We start from the raw sequence: 22,649 nt of genomic DNA on the forward strand, positions 1-22,649 counted from the left end.
GCAGGTCCACGCATAAGGCATTTAAATGTCATCTTTTGAAATAAGTTGAATCAAGAATATTCAAGAGATTTGAATGCAACTTGATGATTAGGTATGAGCGATATTTTTTTCAGGGGCTATCAGGGAGTGGTAAAAGTTGGTTGATAAAAGTAAGCATTTTTGTTTTTATTCCTTTAAAAACTCTTACTGTATTTATCACAGTTCTGAGATATTATTCGTACTACTCCTAACATATTACATCAAACTCTCCACTCTTACATTGTAGGACAAAAGAACCAAAAATAACCCTGTGAATGACCAGTCAGACAAGGATGCCTGAATAGCACTTGTGGGAATTGTCACTGGAAAGCAGTATATTCCACTCATCGCACCTTGTGGTGTATTCATTTTCATACACATGCCATGACTTTATTCACTATTTTCCATTTTTCAGACTAAACATAGTCAGATATTGCAAAGGATTAAAAAAAACAGGTTTATAACAGTGTATTATTCATGGCCAAGAAACAATCCCCTTCACTATGGATTTGCCTGTAATGACAATGCACTTCTATAATCCTTTACAAATTGTACATTGTACATATGATTCTGGTCAAGATAGGTTGAACCAAAAATGTGCTTTGTGGTTACTATGGGCAACTTGATCAATGGTTATTGGAGTGGTGAACCAATGCTGAACAGTGCTGCTCCGTGGTGTGAGAAGTGAGAATCTAAAGCACCGCATTCAATATCAAATTCTGGTCATAAAATATTTATGTATTGCGGACAAGACTTCGAAGGGGTGCCATCTATACTGTTTACTTAAACAAATTATTGTCATTTATACTGTGAACCGTGAAATCTTTGTGAGCGTTTTATTTTTGTGATTTTTGCAAATTCATCATCAAACCATACTTAAAAAGCACCAAATTTTGGTGCTGTGAAAATTATGCAAATATTTCACGGTTTTCCGGTTCATAACTGAACAGACACTACAGTTTAGTCCATGAAGTGCCACGCTTGCTTTATGTAACAACAGCATGGAGTAACTGTAAGCAGGGTTTACAAGATGATATCAAATTATATTCTATTGTTGAGTTGAATGAGTGAGATATATTTCTGTCCCCACATTTTTTTCCCTGAGTCTCAAGTTACAGGCAGGAGGTGGTATAAGATACAGAAATTAATAAGTGTTCATTTATATCTCACAGAGGAGTTGATAACTTGAGACAGTTTACTGGTCAATTCTCAGGAGGGTCTCGTGTATGCCAGACAAGGGTTCTGGGTTCATCACCATTTGATTTCACCCAGAATTGACCCAGGTTTATTCCAAAGGGATTAGTAAAAGGTTAAGGATAATTGATATTTCAACCTGAGCCAGATAGGACCGGTCTACCTTTTGACTCAACAGGCTCAGGACCTCTGGCACTGTTGGTCTGAGCTTGGACGATAAGTATTGAAATCGCCTAATGTTTCGACCCTCCGAGGCTATAAATGGACGATATTTGTGCAGTTTGGTCACGCGGCAAACGATTATTGACACACTGACTATTTAGCTTCATAATATGTAACTGCCCAACAGAAGTCATGGCTAGATTTACAATGCAACAAAACATTGGTTCAACATCAGATATTGTATCAAGTGATATTTTCCTTGTTTACTTTGTAATATAGGTGCAGACACGTTTGCTGCTTTGTACTTGTCTATTGATACATGTAAATGTATGTTGATCTTGGTCTGATCAGCTGATGGAATGAAACATTTTAGTGGATACTATGGATAGTGGCATAGCAATAAATGAGTGGATCCAAGACTCAGATAAATGAGGCTCAGTTTCTCCAAGACCAAGAGAAAGGGTGAGATCACTGCCATTGCCACTACTTCATCTCTGTGTCCCTAACAAGACATATTTTTGAATCCTACTTTACTAGCCGTCTTACTAGCTCAAACAGAATAGGAGAGAAAACTCTGAAATAAAGCCGCGGCCGAGAGATCTCCAAAACTCACTCATTTTTGTCATTCCATTAATTGCCCTTTCACCCTTACATTCCATTTACCTCTAATTCCCCAAACGTCAAATCAGCCGTTTTCATTTTGTACATGCAAACACAGGCTGCTTAAAAATCTTGGGTGGGCCATGGAGAAATACAATGGAATAGGAGTTTAACTGGAAACGTCATGAAAGGAGATTTGCATAAACCAAGTGACGGATATATTTGAATAAACATGTGTTTTAGAAAATAAGTAGAGTAAGTCTTCACATGCATATAAAATGTCCTATAAATACTAAGGACAACAAGAAGCCTACAAAACTGTTAATTCAGATCACCTACATGTATTAAATTCTATCTTTAACTAAAAATGATTTTATGTGAAGAAAACCACCAGGTTAAAAATGTTTACTTCTTAATTTATTATCAAGTAAATGTAAATGTACATGATTGAATTTACTTGTCATTGTGTATTACTTGGAATTGATAAGTTTTTGGTGAAACCTACATCTATAAAGGGTGATTTTTAGCATCTAAATGCGGGTTTTGACTCTTCCTTACTTAACCAGGGACATTTTAAACCCCCGGAACTAAACTAACTATACAAACAAACAATCTACATCAACTTGCACTGAACCCACTGGATGGTATAGAAATAATGTCACGCCGCATTGGCTCAGTTACGATATTTGATTGATTAAATTAAGCTCTACGGTATATCGTTTATAAATTCAACTCGGGCCAACACAGAAATAAAGCTGTTGCCATGATGCTATATATTGGCATGCAGTCAGGCGGACGCTCACGGGACAGAGACGCTGCAGTATGGATACATGACTGTACACATTCGTTGCCAAGCATTAAGTTAGAGATTGAAAAGCTTTTTTTGGATAGATCAATTCAATTACTACAGGCGTTGCAATGTACATGAACACAACTCGAAAGCATGAACCTGCGACTAATTTTGCTCTGTCTCACTTCAGACTTGATTGAAACCAAAAGGAGTTGAAAGAGAATCAAATTCTGAACACACGCATTTTAAAACGTTTTCTTTATCTCAGAGCTGGTCTGAGGAGAGGTGGCAGCAAGCTCCGACCCCAGTTCTGAAAATTTTGTTCAAACATCGAACTAACAAATGCAGCCATGCCTTGTTTTATGAACATGTAAAGATTGTTTGGGTGAGACAAAAACTCAGAGACAGACATATCAGATTACTCAGCAAACTTTGATATTTACTCTGGATTAACCTAGTTTAACCGGCATTGTATTTTTACAAGTGATTCACTATAAACACGTCTATATAATGGGTTTTATCAAATACGATTCTTCATCATGGACTAAAAAGGAAGATTGAAGTTAATCTTCTGAATTCCTCAGGCAAGAATGTTTTTATATTGTTTTTTTTTAAAAGTACTATGATGACTAAATTCACATGGCTGGATAAACATTCATGTACATAACCGCAAACTAGCCATGACTATTGCTGAGACTTGCAACCTGTCATGTAAGTGTGACTGGGAATAAAATTCCTTGCCTTACGCTGACAACTAACATGACTGAAAAGTAAAAGCGGGAAGTAACTGAAAAAAAAGAATACTAGAATATCAAAGTGGAACTCACCATTTGAACTTCTTGGCTTTTTGATTGTTGATCTTCCTATCGGATCGATATCGCCGATAGTCCTCAAATGCATCTTTCATACCCGTCACAGAAAGCACGAACAGCACAGGCAACATGGCCACTTCTTTGGCAAAAGCATTAATCTGCGGAATCCAGTTCAAAAGCAGTATAAACAAGAAAAATATATTGGCAAACCGATGCAACTGTTCAAACAAATTTTTTGGCAAGAATGTTAAGATGGTATATTTCGTTGTCTTGACAGTATTATTCTTGAATCTTTTATTCGGATGTTCGCGTTTTTTTATATCAGGAGGTACGTTGTGATTGGCAATTATAGTTCTGAATATTGGACTTTGTTTGTTTCCACGCCGCCACGCCTTGAATCGATCATACAACTTCTCCATCATCGAGCTCGATTTCTTCTCCATCGAGTGGTTGTTCTAGAAGTTTTGGTACTTATTTAGTCTGGTTTTGTCATGATTTCCGGATGTTTGACGCATTACTTTGGCACGGCTTCATTGTTCTGGAAGAGGAAGGATGTTAGAAGCAATGTAAATGGTCTTTTTCAGTATGCTGGGACGAGGCAAAAAAATTTTTTTTTGGGGGGGTGGCACTCTTATTTTTAAGTGGGATTTAGGATAAGCAATAGTTTGAGTCAGGATGGTCAAAATTTGTATCAGAAATGGACAACCAAGCAACCAAAGACACTAACTGTGGTACAGATGCAATCTCACTTCCACTATTTATACCCGATGCACGGCCTTTAACTAAGACTAGAATTTGTATTGTCACTCCTAAACTGCAGTTGGATTTAAATTCATGTCCAAGATGTAAAACTGAGCACACTGCACACAAGTAATCTAAAATGTGTGAATATCACCAAGCATTGATTATGCAGGTGATGCATTATTCCATTGATTATTTTGTTTGATAGCTCATAGTAGGTTGTGGTTCCATCATATCAATGCACCTGTTAGTGTTCTGTGCAGGACACAATAATGACAAGTCCTTTTCATGACAAAGAAGAGACCAGATGAGATCCAATGCAGTCAGAATTTTCCTTGTGTAAATGCAAAGTACAGTAGAACCTCTCTATTAAGGACACCCTTGGGACTGACAAGTGCTGTCCTTAATAGAGGTGTCCTGATTAGAGAGGTCAAATTGAATGGAAACAACTGTCCTTAATATGCAGTAGAACCTCTCTATCAAGGACACCCTTGGGACTGACAAGTGCTGTCCTTAATAGAGAGGTGTCCTGATTAGATAGGTCAAATTGAATGGAAACAACCAAATTGGGACCAAAACTAGTGTCCTTAATAGAGAGGTTGTCCTTAATAGAAGGGTTGTCCTTAATAGAGAGGTTGTCCTTAATAGAGAGGTGTCTGCTAAGTGAGGTTCTACTGAATACACCCAGTAGAACCTCTCTATTAAGGTCACCCTTGGGACTGACAAGTGCTGTCCTTATTAGAGAGGTGTCCTGATTAGAAATGTCAAATTGAATGGAAACAACCAAATTGGGACCAAAACTAGGGTCCTTAATAGAGAGGTGTCCACTAAGAGAGGTTCTACTAAATACATCCAGTGAAACAAATACTGCAACAATCAATATCAATCCCTATCATCATGAATATTCATGCTATCATCTATCTTAGTCTTAGCTTATTGTTCTGATGCCTCTTAAAGGGACAACTTGGATGTGGTAGCTACCTCTCCTGGAGGATAATACCACTGCTTGCCACCATGTGCCGCCACCTGTAATATCCCACAAATGCTGAGTTCTAATTTTGATTACGGACAGTGTTGGGAGGCAATGTCTTTTCAATTATCCTGTTTGGAGAAGTCACAGTCGTGCTGGAAGTCACGGTCCCGTTGGAAGCCAATTTGTATGAAAAACCAACATATCAGTGTAGGCCTAACTCACACCCAAGTTGTCCCTTTAATAATTGTCATTTGAATGATTGGAGCGACTTGACAATTCACTGCCATTTCCAAAAAAGGGCATTAGCCTAGGTTCGAGTGACGAAATGAAGGGCATATATATGTACATATAGATATATATATGATATATACTTAATTCAAAGTAAAAAAAGTCCACTAACTTAGCTCATCAACAGCCTAAGCCCGGCGCCATGTTGTTTACAGTGGTAACCAGCTAAGTGAAGTCGCATTCCAGCAGACTGAGACTGTCATAACAGCAACAAAAATTCGCGCCCAACCCACCCAGCAGACGACCCAAAGTATCCAGTTAACACACATTTTTATCACTTACCTCTACTTAGAAATAAATCCAGTCACTTAGGTAATAAAAAGGGTCCAAAAAGACGGGAATTTCGTTGAAATGTAAGGTAACTGAAGGTCCCACCATAAGACAAAGTTGAATTATGTAATTAGTGGACGAAATTAGCATTGAACGTCTAAGCCAATCAAAAGCCGTTTACGCGGTACTTCTGTCACAAAACTTCAGTAGATTTGCATATTGCTACATAAATTAGTTTTAGTTCCAACAATTTCAACGAGAGGCAGCACCTGCCGGTAAAACCAACCTGCGGTCCAAGTTGATCGAATGATATCGAGGATGTATCAAATCGCAACTCCGGCTATTCGCCCACAATTTTGCAAAATTTGACATCACGATACACGTCAAATATCTCCTAAATCTACGATGTACAGTTACTGACTACTTCAAAGACCCACTGCACTTGTAAGGAAAGGTTGCACTGGCGACTTACATACCGAAGTCGATCATTATAGTCTTACTCTTAGTAGACCAACCAAAGTCATGAAGTGAAGCAGAACATGAAATTGAAATGTCAAAAATCCCTCATTTTTTCCTTCGGCTGGCGTTTTCCCCTCCTCAGCCCCTTGATTGGGGGGGCTGACTCAGTCAGTGGATGATAATTGCAGTAAACAAAATGGGCCAGATCTCATCATGTAGTCTAGTATCTCTAATTCACTTCATTTTTCAGAATGTGATCCCTTACCATGAGTACCTTAACCTTGGGAAGTGCCCAGTTTGGAGTCGCAACATTCTTCGCCTCCCGGTACCCCAATGACAAGTGTGGAGCAAATGGGTTACCGCTCACTCCCAACAGCATCAAGATCCTTGGTAGATTTCAACGCCTAAAGGTGTTGGAGCATCCACGATTATGTAAATATCTGTACATGGTGAGGGCGAAACATGGTAGGTAACATGAGCGTATCTTGGAATTGTAGTTAGCTTGAAATTGAAAGATGAAACAAAGAAGACATTAGCTGGTTGAATGGAATGAAGCAGGAAAGAAGCTCAGTCAGTGTGAATATCAAGTTGGAATGAAACACTGAATACAGGATTGCTGTCAAGATTGATGGGAAAGCAGAAGTCTCACCAGCAGATGTGAATCATGGCTGGAGGTAATATGAATTACCAACTACCCACCAGGGCTGAGCATTGTTTACCATAGTGGGTAATCATATTGCGGGATTGCGTTGTCATAATACCAATTTCAGTTCTTGAATTCATTGTCTTATTTCAGAGCGACTAATAGCTGTCACAGAGAACTATCTAAATTCTCTTGAGAAGGAAGCCTTGACAGATCGTTATCAGGAGTAAGTTTGCTCTTTTCAATTTTTATATGAGCTCACGGTGCTACCTGGTTCTAATGAGCTCGCTGAAGTGCACCGCCTACATCAGAAGAGGCCTCTCATATACCGAGGTCAACATTTCCAAAAATTGCAAGTTTGAGGCATTTTCCAATTGTATTTTAACAGTGTTGTTTTTTCTGCAGCCTTGATGAGTTGAAGAAACTCTGCTTTGATATCTTGGAGGGACTAGACTATCTGCACAAAAATGGCTTCACTCACAGAAACATCAGTCCTGGAAACATTTTACTCGATCCAGAGGTTAGTATTTGTCCCTCGATAGCCTGTAAGATCCTGTATGAACAAAAAGAAGTATTGCCACCAACTTGATCTAGCATTGGGATGAAATGATGATGCTATTGAGCAACGCTTTGAAGTTGAGATGTTCCCACCATTCTTTCAGAGATCTTCTCATAAATGGTGATATTTATCTTTCAGGGGCGTGTGAAGCTAGCTAACCATGGTCTGTTCTTCATGACAGGTGGAGGGACAGATGTGTCATTCCCAATAGGGTAAGTTGGGTCATTGGCAGCACAACCTCTCTAAGAGGGACAGTGATTTTGGTCCATAAGTCGACTCTATCCAATTTGACCTCTGTAATCAGGACATCTCTCTTAAGCACAACTTTTGTCAATCCCAAGGGTGTCCATAATAGAGAGATTCGTCTATATTATCGTTAGTTTCATGCATCGATCACATAAAAGTTGAGCATGTCTTTTCAAACATTAAAAGTTTAGGATATCATTCTCGTCTTTTCAGCCAAGCCAAATACATGGCACCAGAGGTTATTTGCCAAGGCCCTCACTCTGTCACAGAGCACCAATCCAGTGCAGAGCAGGCTGTACTACCACCACTAGGGATGAAAGCTGACCTATGGTCATTAGGGATGGTGTTGTTAGAGGTGTACTTGGTGAGTAGAAATAGATGTTATTCCCCCCCACTCGGCAGTTAAATGGGGGGGGGGGTGCTTGTACTTACTTATATTCTTACATTGCCAACTGAATTTTGACTCCCTATTTTGGGAGTGTGTGAGTAAGTGATGATTCTGCTGGAGGTCTTTTTTGAAGGAAAAGATATCAAGGAAAAACTTTCAAATGTTCACTCTTTTGGGTTCCTTTATCGGGAACCCACTTGGACTAACTTTCTTCTCATCTCCTTGTTCCCTTTCAATTGCAGGGTATCAACCTTTGGTCAACACTCACTTTGCAACAAATCACTCGAAAGATCATATCATTTACATTTACAGGTAAGTAATTTTTATCTAAATCTAAGATGGAGAGTTTAGTGGTGTGTATGAGAGTTATTCATGGCTCCAGAAAGTTTATCCCGTTGAATGGTTTCGGATGGCAAAGATCTAATAACTATAAGGGGAGCAATGGGTTAGTTTCTGGGCTTGGCTTAAACTGGGAACATGTACCAACTTAGTATGAGGCCTTTAATGACATGACCTTTCTCGATTGCAGATACTAGTCCACTGCAACTTATTTTGGTTGATCATCAAAAAGAACGCATGTATTCAGTAAGTATGAAATCAAAAAGTCGGGGCTGTGCCAATTATTTCGTCCTGGAAGTCAGAATTTCTTTACATTGCACATCAACCCACCCCTGAATATGGCGTTCATGTCTTATTATATAACAAGCCTTTAGAAAACATATCAATCTGCTGGAAGAAGGGTATTTTTGGCCAGAAAACCAACATATGTCCATGACGGATGGTGCTGAATGTGCTAACCATTATATCGTATTCTTGCTTCAGGCAATGCCCGCTTACTTGATGTATTTCATATCCTCGTGTCTCACAGTAAATCCAGAACAAAGGTAAAGAATCGGTTTTACTCAGAACCTGTTTTCCTAATCAAGCACAAAACAATAATGGCAATGGGTGCGAAAGTTGTCATGGTCAACCCAATATGATTTGAAAATACTATTTGTGATGTCCAGCAGTTTATTCCATCTTGGCAAGCTTAGCGACTTTGTTGTTATTCATTTCTCTAGGACAGAATTTGTTTTTTTCTATTTCTCCAGGCCAGATGTGGAAGATCTGTTGACACATCCGACGTTTAATGATCTGAGGAAAGAACAGATTCCATGGGTGAATGGGGTGACGATGCTGACGTCGAAATTGAGGTGCTTAGATTTGGTGCTACCGGAGTTGAATGAAGAAACTCTCGGAAAAGGTAGATCGTCTGTAACCTACATTGGATTCACATGACCTTGGTTGAATATCAGGATATTGTGGGTTCCGTACCTGACTGAGACCACCTTCTTTGTGACCCTGGGCAAGGCACTTTGTTCTGTGAATGAGACGTGAAACTAAAATTCCGGGAACTAAAGTGTCTGAAAAGGCATGAACTAGTTTATGCTGAAGAAAAAGAAGTAACTTTGCTTCTGATAACTTATCAGAAACAGCTTTCTATATTTGAGGTATAAAATGTGCTTGTTCCTATTTGAATCTTTTGTGTTGTTTGCAGACGAAGATGAGGATCACTTAGCCAAGAGAACTATGGAAGAGGTGTACTACTTGTGGGGCCTCTCTGGGGGGAACCTTGAGGGTGCGTTGAAAAAAGAGGGCCTCATCAAGACCAGACCGCCCATCACTATGCTGCCGGGGTTTGTCCTTGAAGAAGGAGAGCCGTTTGGAGAAGTGAAGGATATATCATCATTACTAGACACAGTGGTGGTTCCGTTATCGTTAAATCAACTACGACAGGTAAAACCCTTCTTCTTAGCATAATATTATGTGCTGTATCTAAAAATAGCCTGGTATTCACCACCTTACGCAGGCAATGAACACTTAAATACTGCCAAAAAGTGGGGTTTGCATCGAAACACCTGATAAAAAAGCCATTGTATGATCTAAAGTGTTTATCAAAGTTTGATGTTTTTGTTTTCCAGAGGTTAGACAAGATTGATGAGGCTGCGTATTATCCACTGCTGGAAGAAGAGTAAGTCTGATAGCCACCATCTTGAATTGGAGGCATTTTCATGACATACCGTATTCATAAATAATTTGTGCAGCTATCATTGTGCATCTTGTGTAACTCATTGTTGATACATGTAGTTGTATTGTCACCATTGGTTTTCAGAGGTGCTACTACTACTGCTATGAACAGTTCATCTGGGGGAGGTGGGACTATCCCAACATCACCGAGTACGTCTAGTCTATCAGAAACAGCCTCATTGCCAACAATCATTAAGGAAAGGGATATCGAATACCAGGTACCTTGACCCTCCCTTATTCTGTGTTTCCTTTACCTATATTTGTTTCTGCAACAATAACTAGATTTCTTGACATCTTCGACTTTTCAAGTGTGTTGCAGGCCAGTTTTGTAATGGTTTTCATTTTCTCAGTTCCACAGAATCATTCTGTACAAGAGGCTACTCATGGGGTACCCCCACAAACGACCACAGATATGGAAAGAGGCCAGGATAGATGTGCCGCCATTCTGTCGAGCCTATGTATGGGCAACACTGCTCGAGGTGGATGTGAGTATCAATGTCCCAATGTTTCATTACTCCACGCAATGAGGGTGAAAAGTGACCTCCTGAATCCTATGTAATCTGCTCTTTGAAAATGACTTGTTTGTACTTAAGTTACTAGTGACAATGCCAACTCTATGTAAGCCCAGTGACACTGAACCCTATTTAAACCAAGCCTTGTGTCACATTTTCTTGTTCTTCCCTATCATAACATTTCAGGGTGATTATATCAACAAATACGACGCCATAGACAAAGAAACTCCAACGCCAACTGACCGTCAAATCGAAGTGGACATTCCTCGCTGCCACCAGTATGATGAACTGCTATCATCCCCGCGCGGACATGATAAGTTCAAGAGAATCCTAAAGGCCTGGGTTGTGAGCCACCCAGAATATGTCTATTGGCAGGGCCTCGACTCTCTCAGTGCTCCATTTCTATACTTGAATTTCAATAATGAAGGTCAGTTTCCATCCTCCAAGCAACTCATAGGATATTCTCCATGCCAACATAGACTTCCATTATATCATGTGGTCACAGGCAGGTGAAGATACCCGAATCAACCAATCAATAAGTGGTCGATCAGCCATCACACAGTCTACAGAAAACACACTTAAACCTTGACATGTTTGTCTATAAATGATACTTGCTGCTGTCTAAAAACTTTGTCACATCATTGACCTTTGAATATCATGTCTTTTCCAGCCCTGGCCTTTGCCTGCCTGAATAACTTCATTCCGAAATACTTGCACAAGTTCTTCTTGAAAGACAATTCTCAAGTTATACAAGGTAATAAGGTGTCTTTGTTTCGTTTTGATACCAAGGCTTATGGTCACTAAATGCTGCAAGGACCATGCTGATTTGCAGTTTATGACCGGCATGTTCACAATTATGTATGGGGCGTCTAGGCTGAGTAAATGAGTGGGGAGGGTGTCTTTTCAGATTGTCCAGCCCTTATAGCCAATTGCTGATAAATGTAAAATTGTCTTCTTTATTTTCAGAATATTTGGCCGTGTTTTCTCACCTGATAGCATTCCATGACCCAGAGCTCAGCACTCATTTAGATGGCATAGGATTCATACCAGATGTAAGAGAGCTCTAACTGTCAGTGTGGTTTAACCTTGACATTTGATCGTTCTATGAGAGTTATGAATCATACCATTCAAATTTAAGTAACTTTTCTTCTTTTTTTTCAGCTTTATTCCATTCCATGGTTTTTGACGATGTATGCCCGTAAGTAGCCTAAACACCTAAAGATCTTCAAATCCTGATTTTGACAGCTTTCAAAATCATCAAACATTATTGAGGAGTGGTTTTTAAACAAGCTCAGTAGAGTATCTGTGCTTCTCCTGCTGAAGGACCAGCTGTATCTACTCATGCTGAGCATAACAACTCCATGGTATTCCTCTTTCAGATGTGTTTCCGCTGCACAAGATCTTCCATCTCTGGGACAAGCTCCTCCTGGGTAACTCCTCATTCCCCTTGTGTATTGGAGTAGCCATCCTCTTGCAGCTGAAAGAGCAGCATAATCTTCTCTCTCACGGATTTAACGAATGTATCCTTCTCTTCTCAGACATGCCAGGTAATCAACCAAATCTTATTGGTTTTTCTCTGATCTCTGCTTTTACTTTTCATTTTCCAGTATCAAACTTGCCTGTCCCACCCTCAACTCTTACCATGAAACATCTTGTAAGACGTACATAATTCAACTAGCATGACTGCTTATTTTCTCAAAATGATCTGCATTTCTGTTCCTTCTGCTACCGCTACACTTCTCTGGACACCAGATGAATCAGATATATGGAATTGTCATTTCTCAAGAAACATTAGCAAGAATTTGCCTCTACGTATAACACCTTGCCTTCATTTCTTTATTCAGAAATTGATATTGAGAAATGTGTAACGGATTCCATCAAGGTATTTTGCAATACGCCAAAGAGTTCCACATACCGACAACACGCCAGACCGCTGCAACGTAAGAGTGGCATGCCATCTAGTGGCCGTCCAATCCTCTCATATTATTCTACAGATTACAACGACATGCCTCTAAATGAGCTAGTAAGTGATTTGTTGAGAGTAAAGGGTCGATTAAATTGTATTATTGCAAGAGACAATTCTTACTAAAGTAGTAAACACAAAGACAGAGATGTAGTCTAGCCATTTGTCCAGAACGACTTGGATTGCAATTAGCACACAGTGACCATAGTCACAGTGGGTGGCTAGAGGGTTCTTACTGATTATATAAAAACGATGGAAATTGTCGTTCTAGCCACGTAAAGTTATCATGATCTCAGTTTCTGCTGTTCTCCTTCAGTCCATGGAACCCATTCCCCTTGAGGAGCTAAGGGCTGAGAAGTGCCCTCGCATATCTGCTGAGGACCTGATCGAATTGAGTGAACTGCAAGGCCCAGCGGGGTCAAAAAGCCCAGTGAAGAAATCAAAGTCTGGGAAGCCAAGGATTATCATCATTGATGTGCGGAGTCCTGAAGAGTATCCTTTGTATTGTAAGACAAGCCACAGTCTTCCTCTTCAAGTTTTTCTCCTGATGTATTTTTTATGTCTGAATAAAAAAATTATGTACCCATGATGTTTGTATCTTGACCACAAGACCATTCACCGCGTTTTCTGTTTGTAAAGTTGATCCTTAACTCGCTCCCAGCTTCCAAAGAGGTGCTATACCAGGAAGTATCAACATTCCATATGTGTCTGCATTCAGCTCAGATGGAGAACTCGTACAGTGTCCTGCCGTTCAGCAGTTAAACAACTATAGGTCGCAGGTCAAGGTCATTGTGGGCAGCAGAGGGAAGAATGCAGCTCAGGTAAGAATTGTGATTTTTAAGATGAGTCTCTTCACCAGTTTCAAGGTGATAGTATGAAAATCCATGCCAGCTTGGGTTAGATTGCCAGCCTGGTCTCACTTGGTGAATTTAAGGCAACGTCAACTTGGTTTCGGTTGAGACACTCCAGCTTATCCCATGTAAAAAAGTCTCCCCATATTTTGCATTAAATAAACTGCATCACAGCTATGTTTATTTCTGTTTACCTGAGCCACATGAAATTACAGTAAACACAAATGATGTAGACCTTTAAGAGAAATCTTGGATATGAATGGAATCAGTTTTTAGCGGTTGAAATATAAAGATGTGACTTTGTTTCAGTTTGCCAATGAGATGATAAGACTGCACTACACCAAAGTATGTATTCTACACAAGGGATTGGATGTGTTTAGAAATACCGGACTGTTAACTGTACCATCAACCTTCTAGGATAGACAACAAGAAACGTCTGAGGACCTTGGCTGTGTTAATCGTTTGGCCTCTTGGGACTACTGAGCCAGTTTTAAAAAGTTGCTGGGATGACAAGGTCTCTTTAATTGTGGACATTCTGTAATCGGGACTCCCGCTCTATAACGGACAGTAACTTTTTGGTCCACAATTGGTCGTTTCCATTTAAATGACTTCTTTAATCGGGACATCTGTCAAATGTTGATACTTTTACAGAAGGGAAGAGCTCGATGTTGGGAGTGGTTCATTTGATCGACCACAAAACTTTTTGGAAAATGTCTTGGGACTTGTAGATACAATGTACTTTGTTATCTATTTTGTGTTGGGAAAGAACTGTTGATTCCACGGGATTTTCTCCCTAAAGTGCAATATTTTAAAATGTCTATAGATATCGCTATGTTAATTGTGAATGTTTTTAATCCAAAGAGAGAACTTCAGTGCCAGTTTCACTTTCATTCTTATTCCAAAATCGATCGATTGTTCAATAACAGGCTTCCTCTCTAGAAATCCTGCCTACGCCTACAACTGAATTGATGTCACTTATTGTACTTGGAACAAATAAATATAAAAGATTTCAGAAGTGAGTGTTTGTCATTTAAGCATTGAAGAGCCATTCTCATGGATTGAGACTTCGCGCATAGGAGACATTTGGGACAGAGTCACATCCTGATGTGACCCAAGGAAATGTCACATTCACTTCAGAGACAATGAATGGACACATCTGCATCTAAGACACAACACCCTTCTGAAAAATAAGTGACCCAATTGAATTGGCCGTATATAACTCTTGTCAGTCTCTTGTTCTCATTGTGACAGTCTCAAAACCGTCTTCTTGTTTTCATTCTCCTTGTCTCCACCATACATAAATGCATAGCCCTCCGAGTTGCCCCAACTGATTAGGTCTCCTTGTGCAGAAACATGTTACTCTCGCTCCTTAGATAAATGATTATTGCCCTGTCCCAACCTGGGCTTTTGCTTGTGGTTGCAATCAACTTTGCAATCACACAACTATGCAATCGTGACCTGCCCCCTATCCGCAGAACATTGATCTAATAGTCTAATTGGATATTTAAATTAGTTGACCTGAACAGAAAGGTCAAGTCTTCTCCACTGGTGAAGGTAGAAATAGTGAGGTCACGTGGGTGATGTGACCACATCACTCAACTTGACCTCACTTGCACTATTTTGACACGTATAGAAGAAATAATAGTAAAAGCAGTAATTTACTAAAACTATGAATTTGAAAGAATTTTTAGGTCATTATTTAACAAACAAGACCAGAAAATATAATATTAAGTGTGTCAAAATCATTTTAACAGCCAATTATTACTTGCGCACGAATTTAAAAAGTAGTTCAAACATCTGTAAATAAGATTTTTGGTGGTGGAAGTCCCTTTGTATTATCTTTAAATTTTCTTTGGTTTTGGGTTAAAAACTGAATTTCATGGAATTCGAGGACTCTGTATATATTATCTAGATACATTGGAAGGACGTCAGTGGATCAAATCCGAGTGTTTTTGAGAATATAACGCCAAAATGTAGACACAAATGTGGACAGATTTGGCTTTCCAGTCGAAGCCAGTGCCAAAATCCATTAATGCCAGTTTTCAACTTTTAGTCCATATTCGTGTCTCTAAATAACTTTTTACGCACTGGATATGTTTCCTTTGCGTCAGGATTGAAATTCTGACATGTGCAGTTCAGGGTAAGATTTTATTTATGTGTGTTTTCTTTTAGGACTTTGAAATTTTCACTTCCAAAAGCAGAGCTTTGCTGAAAGTGACTAGGCTACCTCTACCTGCTCAGTCTCAGTCACTTGTGTCAAAACTTCCAATATGGAATTTTATTGGAAATGGCCACTGACTGCATGCAATGCTTCTCCTCACTACAGTTGATTGCACAAGTGTGGGAAAAGTGCATTAGTGGCTGTGTGCACTGTATTTTGAGCAGTGTGAGTTTAATTGCTCATTTCTGTCGTGGATTCCAAAGCCTTTTGGAACGCACAAAATTCTTGGTGAGAATTCCCCGGAACCAACAATTGTATCCTCATGATGTGGAAATGAAGCAGTGTTGGTTTTCCATGTAGACTATACTTTTACGAGAGTTTAACTTCCTTAACCAACCTCCCTAATTCTGAAACCAGAACAGTTGTTAACCTTGTTATAGATAGGCCTAGTAAAAGGAACTGGGACTGGGAATGTGAATATTTTCCTAGACCCAATAGGCCTATGTTAACAACAGTTAAGTAATCACAAGCTCCATTGCCCGTGGTTAGGTTTTTGTGTCATTATCAAATGTCTATCCCTTTTATCAGCCTGTGCTTTCTACTCTCAACTCTCAGAATGCAGCATTTACTTAGCCATCTGAAGTGGAATTATGTGTACAATCATGTAAGTGAAATCCTTTCTTGACTGTTCTGGCCTTATTACATTTACCGGTATGGTACATGTTCCTAGACATTAAAAAACAGAACTGCTGAAAAAAGTTTGGTGATTGAGGTAACTCATGCCTCATTGTTTAAATTGTCTTCTTCCTTGATAAGTAATATACATGTAGGTCTAGGCTTTGTTTTACATATATATAGGCCATTGTGTCTGTCCTAGTAGTACTGTTATGTCTAGGTCTTCCTTTAGACAGACATAGTTAAAGAAAGTGACCTCCGACACAGCAAGTTTGTTTTCTACGTCACTTGGTCTGGGTTTGGGTTTTGGTCTGATGTCAACTTCAATAAAGATTAGCCCAGCTTCATCTTTCGATCTGCAGTGACTGTCAGTGTATCTTAAAACCTATCGTAAAACTAAGATGAGCTGCTCTTTCACTGATTCAGTGCTACAATATGAGCATTTCTTACCTGTACCCAATTATACAGGTGGAGAAAGGCAATTTAGGCAAAAAGACCTGCCTGTGGTCTTGCATGGACCCTCTAGCCAATATTCCGAGTTGCTAAATGTAGTCCTCATCGGCTCTCTCAATATTGTAGTACTAAACATGTAGAAGTAAAGGTAGTACACCATTATAGGTCCTAGGACACTGTGTGGGCATCAAGGAGCATGTACCATACATGTAGTTGCATCTGGAATTGCTTTCAAAGTTCACATACCTGTATGTAGTTGAAGATGATATGGTGTTCAAGAAAAAAATGTACTAGTAAGTAGCTCAAGATATTTGTACTGGTATAGCCATGTACAGTAGCTGATCAATAAGGGCTCCTGACTGGCTCAGGTTTCTCACCTGGTTAAATCAGGGGAAAGGTGATACATTCATGTAGGTATTTGGAACAAGCTTACATGTGCACTGCAAGGTAACATGCTTTTAACTTCAGTAGGCCTACATACAAGTCTGACTGTTAGTGTTGTGCTTTGAATTGTCTTAAAAATCGTTGTCATCAAAATGAATACTTGGATATTGAAGTGCTGTGCTTTGAATTGTCTTAAAAATCGTTGTCATCAAAATGAATACTTGGATATTGAAGTGCTCTTTGAAAGGGATAATAATATTGACCTACTTGGAATAGGCCTATGTCATGTGCTGGCATATTTCGTCAGAGTTACATGAACCCAGGGTCACTCAGTCAGTAAAGGAGACATTGGAGGCCTGACGTGGCCTGCATGGCCTGGATGCCTCAACACTTCTCTGTTGGTAGGAGTTAGCAGCCTGACTGTTTGCCAAGCCAGCGCAGAAATCGGAATCAATTGTTGAACTGTATCTGATAAAATGTGGCAAAACGATCAGTGTAGCTTTCTATTGTGTTAAAGTATTGGATGTTTATTTGAGTAACACGAAGGTAACCATGGTAACTGTTTTGAAATGAAAATATAGGCACATTTATTGATTTGAGATCTGGTTGTTTTTTGTGGCTGATCTTGGTTGTTGTGTGACCTTATGTCATTGTACATACATGTCCTGTTAAGTGTGGAATAATAAAAAGAAAAAACAAAGCACGTCAAGTGTGAGTTGAGCAGTTAAAGCAAGTGAAACAAAGCCTTTTTTCATTGGCCAGCAAAACATGCAAAAAGACACTGTTGCATTTTTACATTCGTTTTGAGATATCCGTCTGACTATCACTATCAGACAATGAGGTTCTTATCCGTCTTTAAAGTTCCTGTTCATGGCCTGATTTTCTTGGAAAGCGTTATCAAATTGAGCTGTAGACGGTTGCGTATCATGAATAAGCTATTGAATTCAAACTTCCTTTATGTAGAATATAGAATAGTAAATGAAATTCTTAAATTGTTGTATCATAAAATGATAAATGTAGTATTGATTTCGGTGCACTGTACGTCGCATCATTGTCAACCATTGTATATCTACAAATTTATTATTAAATTTGGATTTTTTCTCTACATGTAGACCTACCCACACATGGAATTTCCTTGCTGAAGTTGCAAATATGATCTACTATTTGATGCACCAATTGGCCCTTGTAACTTGGCTAAAAATGATAGTACTAATGTAAGAGCAGGTTTGGCTAAATCAGCTAGGTTTTTCTTTCAGTCCAGTTCTGAAGCAGCTACATGTAAAGGTCCCATCTCCCCAAACTAAGAGATCTGTTAGTTTTTCCTACCACTAATACGATCATCCATTTATTGTATTTTTCAGGAATGTTAGTCGTGAACAATTGAAGGAGGAGGCAAGGCTAGCGAGAGCCCTAGAAGCATCACAGGGGCCTATAAAAAAGGAGGCTGAAGCGGAAAATATCCGTATCGAACCACTCTTTGAACGACCAAGAAAGGTGAGACTCGTGTGACCGAATTTGAGCGAGGTGGACCCTTTCAGTTGTGGCTTCTGTAATCATTTTCTGATAGCAGAGCGAAAGTTTTATTACAGTGGTGGAGCACTTTGATTGCTATTTCCCACTGCCAGTGGTTTTGTAGAGTCAGCAGTTTCTGTCTGAAAAAATCAATATTCCTATCTCCATGCCTGTTAGTTTAATAGGCTTAGTGGGCTTTTGTAGTATTGTGGGAAATAGAACTGCTACGGTGGGATGAACCATATGGCCATGGGTTCAAATTCTATTTAACATACCCATTCATAGTAGAATTCCATATGTTGCATTGATGTGATGAGTTATGGGGACTGGCATTGCAAGTTTCACTTCATGGCTTCCGAATGGTCAATATTCATGCAGTTAAATTTTGCTCCATACTGCGATCGATCGATGATTTGCAACAGAGATACATGTAATCTCCGAGCTACATGTAATGATATAACTTAGCTATGTTCACCTAATCCTAGCACCTGGTATATGACATGTGAACAACAAGGTCTAATAATGTTGGCCTGTAATTAGTTATAATCAGGTCTAGATACCTAAAATTGAGAACATTTAAGTAGGTACACATAAACTCATGTGATTTATGTCCCTGTTTTCGCCCAACAAACCAAAACAATAAAAAAAGGACAATTTATTATGTCGGTGATCAATATGAAGGTTAGCTGAAGGATATGGTTTATTGGTAAGCCAAGGCAAGTGTTTGTTTTGACATCTCTGTTATGTAGGATACTGTGATATTCCGAGCAAGGGCTGCTGCCACTTTATAAAATCACTAACGACGTCACAATCCTAATCTGTGAGCGTTCAACATTTGCTTGTTCTCGTGTGCGTAGGAGTCTGACATTTCACATTTCCTATCGTACCACTAATGTACTGTGTTTGTTGCTTTGATCGTGGCAAAATCCCAAGAGATGTGTCGTGAGCTTCATATTTTGCATTGCACGCCGATGACTGGGTGTTAAGTTTTTTACTCCCAATTCTTCATATCATCTGATATGCAGGGTTGTCCGTATTTAAGGGGAGTATAGTGTGTACCAATACACAGCACACTTGCACTGACATTACTGTGATTACATTTATTTGTTATTTTTTGTTGTCTTAACAAATTGGACAATTTGAGTGTAGGATCTTCATAACACAACATAAAGAAATTATGACATGGCATTCACGTAGGTTCACCCTGTAGTCCTAGGACCTCCTTAGGCTAATTTTACGTTTGCACTCCATGCCTAGCCATCCGACATGAAACATATCTCCTAGTATAGTTAATGTATATGTAACCTACTGGGTATAGCAAAAGAAATGTACGCACTGCTAAATACCTGCTGCATTAGCTGGAATGTTGTAGCATCGGTTTACACTAGTGGAGGTATTGTTCAGTAGCATGCATGTTTTACAACAGCCTAATGAAGATCATACATGTAGCAACAATTGGAGCAAATAACCATAGACAAATTGGTGACACGATAACCCCAAGGCATCCATTTTGTATTCTATGTAATTTGAATGACAATTTGGATGTTTTTCCAAATTTTTCGCAGTAGGATCTGGTTTCATCCTGAATTAACAATGAGATTTATCATAACCTATGATGCACATAAGGGTGCTGATGATATTTGTTATGTTCCAATATCTTGACTGCCCAGGCTTTAGAGAAATGTTTCTCCAAGTGTAATAAACCTAGAGATTTATTGAAGGCAAACAGACAACTTTGTTATTTTCCTCTGCCCTCTGGTGTTATATGCAGATTGAAAAAAATGCGGGATCTGCGACAATTGGAAATCAATTATGGCTTTGTGATACTGATACATACGTGTTTATAAGTCTATAAGACAAACAGACAACAATTACAAGTAACAAAAACAAACAGTTGTTCCAGATTCTTGTCCGTATCAGCTTTTGACAGACTTTGGGTTGAGTTCAGCTTACACTTTAAACCTCTGTGCAGTATCTTAAAAATGAGCCTGGGATCTCACTTGCACTGCACAACTGTCCGCCACAATGACTCCAGCTATTCCCGAGCTAGCACAGTAGCCGATCCATGTGCAGGCTGCTGGCATAAGACTCATCGCTTCCCAGTAAACTGCCAAGGTAATGATTGCAAATTGCTTGCTTTCATGGAAACGTGGCTGGTCCAAGTTGAACGAGATGCCACTGCTACCAAGGTGCATTCATTTGACCTGCTGTTATCCACTGCATTTCACTGTATATAAAAATACCTCAGACAGGTGTCAGACAAAAGGGGCGTTGGACATCTTTGCATGGATCTAGCGTATCTAATAAACTTGATCATTACTTATCATTGTTGTCGTTTCTGTCGTTACAGGTATCACCAGCCCCACATGACCAATTTGCCCAACGAGTGAATGTTTTACTGGGTCCCTATGATGTCGTTCAGCCATCGATACAGAAGAACCAGGCACGAGATTTAATTGGGGTGAAACACCGCAACTCAATAAATTCAGTATCGTCAGTATCTTCTGTGAAAACAGTGAGTGAAAAACCGAATGGGGCCCACCCACAGAAGAAACTTGATGTCAAAAATGTTGACGGGAAGCTCTCGGGGGTGAAACCAGATGGGAGGACGCAAAGAGAATCACATGGCAAACCAGAACAGAAGCCACATGGATTGCCGCACCCAGCACAGAATCGTGAAAGACATGAGCAAAAGAGGTCGTCAGAAAGAGATCAGAGATCTTCTGAGAAGGACTCCAAACCTTCTGTGGAGGAACTCGCAAAACATACCAAGCAGTCTGCGGATTTAACAAGGAAGAATAATTCAAAACATGTTCGGCAGCCAAGTGCCGATCGTGAGAAAGATGGCCGAAATGGACACCGTCGGTCTTCTGACCGTGATAACCCACGGCAGAAATCGTCAGAGCGGGATGGTAGTGTTCCACGCCAAGGGCATGGTTCTGTTGAGCGCGACACAAAGCGCCAAGATAGGACTTCAGTCTCGAGCAGCTCTGGGGAGAGGCGGAGCACCTCTGTGGATAGACAACAAGGCACAAGTCGGAAAGAACACTCAGAACAGCAACTATCCGCTCAAAAACCGCTCCACCGTGATGGGAATATATTTGCTCGCTTGAAAAATGATACTCTGGACTTAAAATCCCGCTCAAAGTCAGATTATACCAATGAGAAAGATAGCTCAAAGACCCCTTTTGGTAAGGAGGTAGACTCAGAAAAGTTGTCTGCGGAATGCCACCGGACCGAATCATCATCATCTGTTTCATCGCATAGCAGTGTTTGCAATGACGCCATTCCTAGTGCTTCCCTGAATGTCAAGAGAGAACCTGATATCAAGAAGGACCATGTTCAGGCCGAGAAAGCCAAGTCCATGCAGCCCCCTAATGGTATAATGGTGAACGGAGCATTCGTGAAGGATGCTACATCCAAGTTGAAGGATGCTCAAAAGAATCTACCGAAATTGAAAATCTCCAATGAGGTGAGTGTTGAAAACTGATAGAAGTTTACGCTGTGGCAAATGTTTTGGTTTGGACTGGGTGATTCCTGTGTTACATTCTTTTGTACAAAGGGATGAACCCAAAGTGAATTCCTATGATGTGACAGATACCCAACATAAACATAAACACGCTAAACAAAATGGAATCAATAAGCGCTGTTGATCTCGAAGATTACCTGGAAGTATCATCATGTCATGTTATGAGATGTTCTTTTCAGATTCAACATATAGAGGAAGTAATTTGCCTTGCTCTGAGCCAGTGTATCTTTTGAAGCTGCGTCTTACAGCTTCCTTTCATATGTACCAGAAAATTACTCTTCCCTGTCTGTCTAGTCGTTTGATGTAGCATTTCATCATGTCATCTCATGTTGAAAGGGTAAAGTTGCTTTGCTGTTGGCATATTTCCACGTTCTGTCTCGGTCTGCGTTTTATGAAAGA

At 39.7% G+C, this 22,649-nt stretch overlaps 2 protein-coding genes across 3 annotated transcripts in view; both read left to right on the plus strand.

Annotated features, from left to right (window-relative positions):
* The first annotated feature begins 102 nt into the window (after positions 1 to 102).
* Positions 103 to 14,551, plus strand: LOC135493148 (TBC domain-containing protein kinase-like protein). 2 transcript variants are annotated; one of them, XM_064780122.1, is made up of 23 exons: positions 103 to 149; positions 6,558 to 6,772; positions 7,104 to 7,176; positions 7,356 to 7,470; positions 7,648 to 7,721; positions 7,969 to 8,119; positions 8,386 to 8,455; positions 8,673 to 8,728; positions 8,966 to 9,027; positions 9,235 to 9,386; positions 9,681 to 9,919; positions 10,105 to 10,154; positions 10,296 to 10,428; positions 10,561 to 10,695; positions 10,909 to 11,149; positions 11,393 to 11,476; positions 11,689 to 11,774; positions 11,884 to 11,920; positions 12,102 to 12,269; positions 12,567 to 12,745; positions 13,002 to 13,177; positions 13,347 to 13,506; positions 13,846 to 14,551. In XM_064780122.1, the coding sequence occupies exons 2-23, from the start codon at positions 6,574 to 6,576 to the stop codon at positions 13,951 to 13,953; spliced, it is 2,748 nt and encodes a 915-aa protein (XP_064636192.1). In that variant the 5' UTR covers positions 103 to 149; positions 6,558 to 6,573; the 3' UTR covers positions 13,954 to 14,551. The 2 variants fall into 2 exon arrangements, with proteins under 2 accessions (XP_064636192.1, XP_064636191.1); XM_064780121.1 differs by lacking the exon at positions 103 to 149 and adding an exon at positions 6,152 to 6,292.
* A 798-nt stretch (positions 14,552 to 15,349) lies between these two features.
* LOC135493147 (AF4/FMR2 family member 4-like) overlaps positions 15,350 to 22,649 on the plus strand; it is a 64,167-nt gene continuing 56,867 nt past the window's right edge. The window contains exons 1-3 of the mRNA XM_064780120.1: positions 15,350 to 15,676; positions 18,571 to 18,703; positions 21,072 to 22,193. Of these exons, the coding sequence (XP_064636190.1) occupies positions 15,663 to 15,676; positions 18,571 to 18,703; positions 21,072 to 22,193 (1,269 nt within the window). The 5' untranslated portion in view covers positions 15,350 to 15,662. The remainder of the gene's footprint in view (positions 15,677 to 18,570; positions 18,704 to 21,071; positions 22,194 to 22,649) is intronic.

The sequence above is a fragment of the Lineus longissimus genome, chromosome 9 (assembly GCF_910592395.1).
Source record: "Lineus longissimus chromosome 9, tnLinLong1.2, whole genome shotgun sequence".
Taxonomy (NCBI): Eukaryota; Metazoa; Nemertea; class Pilidiophora; order Heteronemertea; family Lineidae; genus Lineus; species Lineus longissimus.

Bases quoted from the DNA above. Each gene is read 5' to 3' on its own strand.
- LOC135493148 (XM_064780122.1), top strand. From the start codon at position 6,574: ATGAGTACCTTAACCTTGGGAAGTGCCCAGTTTGGAGTCGCAACATTC. The intron at 8,120-8,385 runs GTGAGTAGAAAT...TTTCAATTGCAG, and splicing joins TGTTGTTAGAGGTGTACTTG to GGTATCAACCTTTGGTCAAC. The intron at 13,507-13,845 runs GTAAGAATTGTG...ACTTTGTTTCAG, and splicing joins GAGGGAAGAATGCAGCTCAG to TTTGCCAATGAGATGATAAG.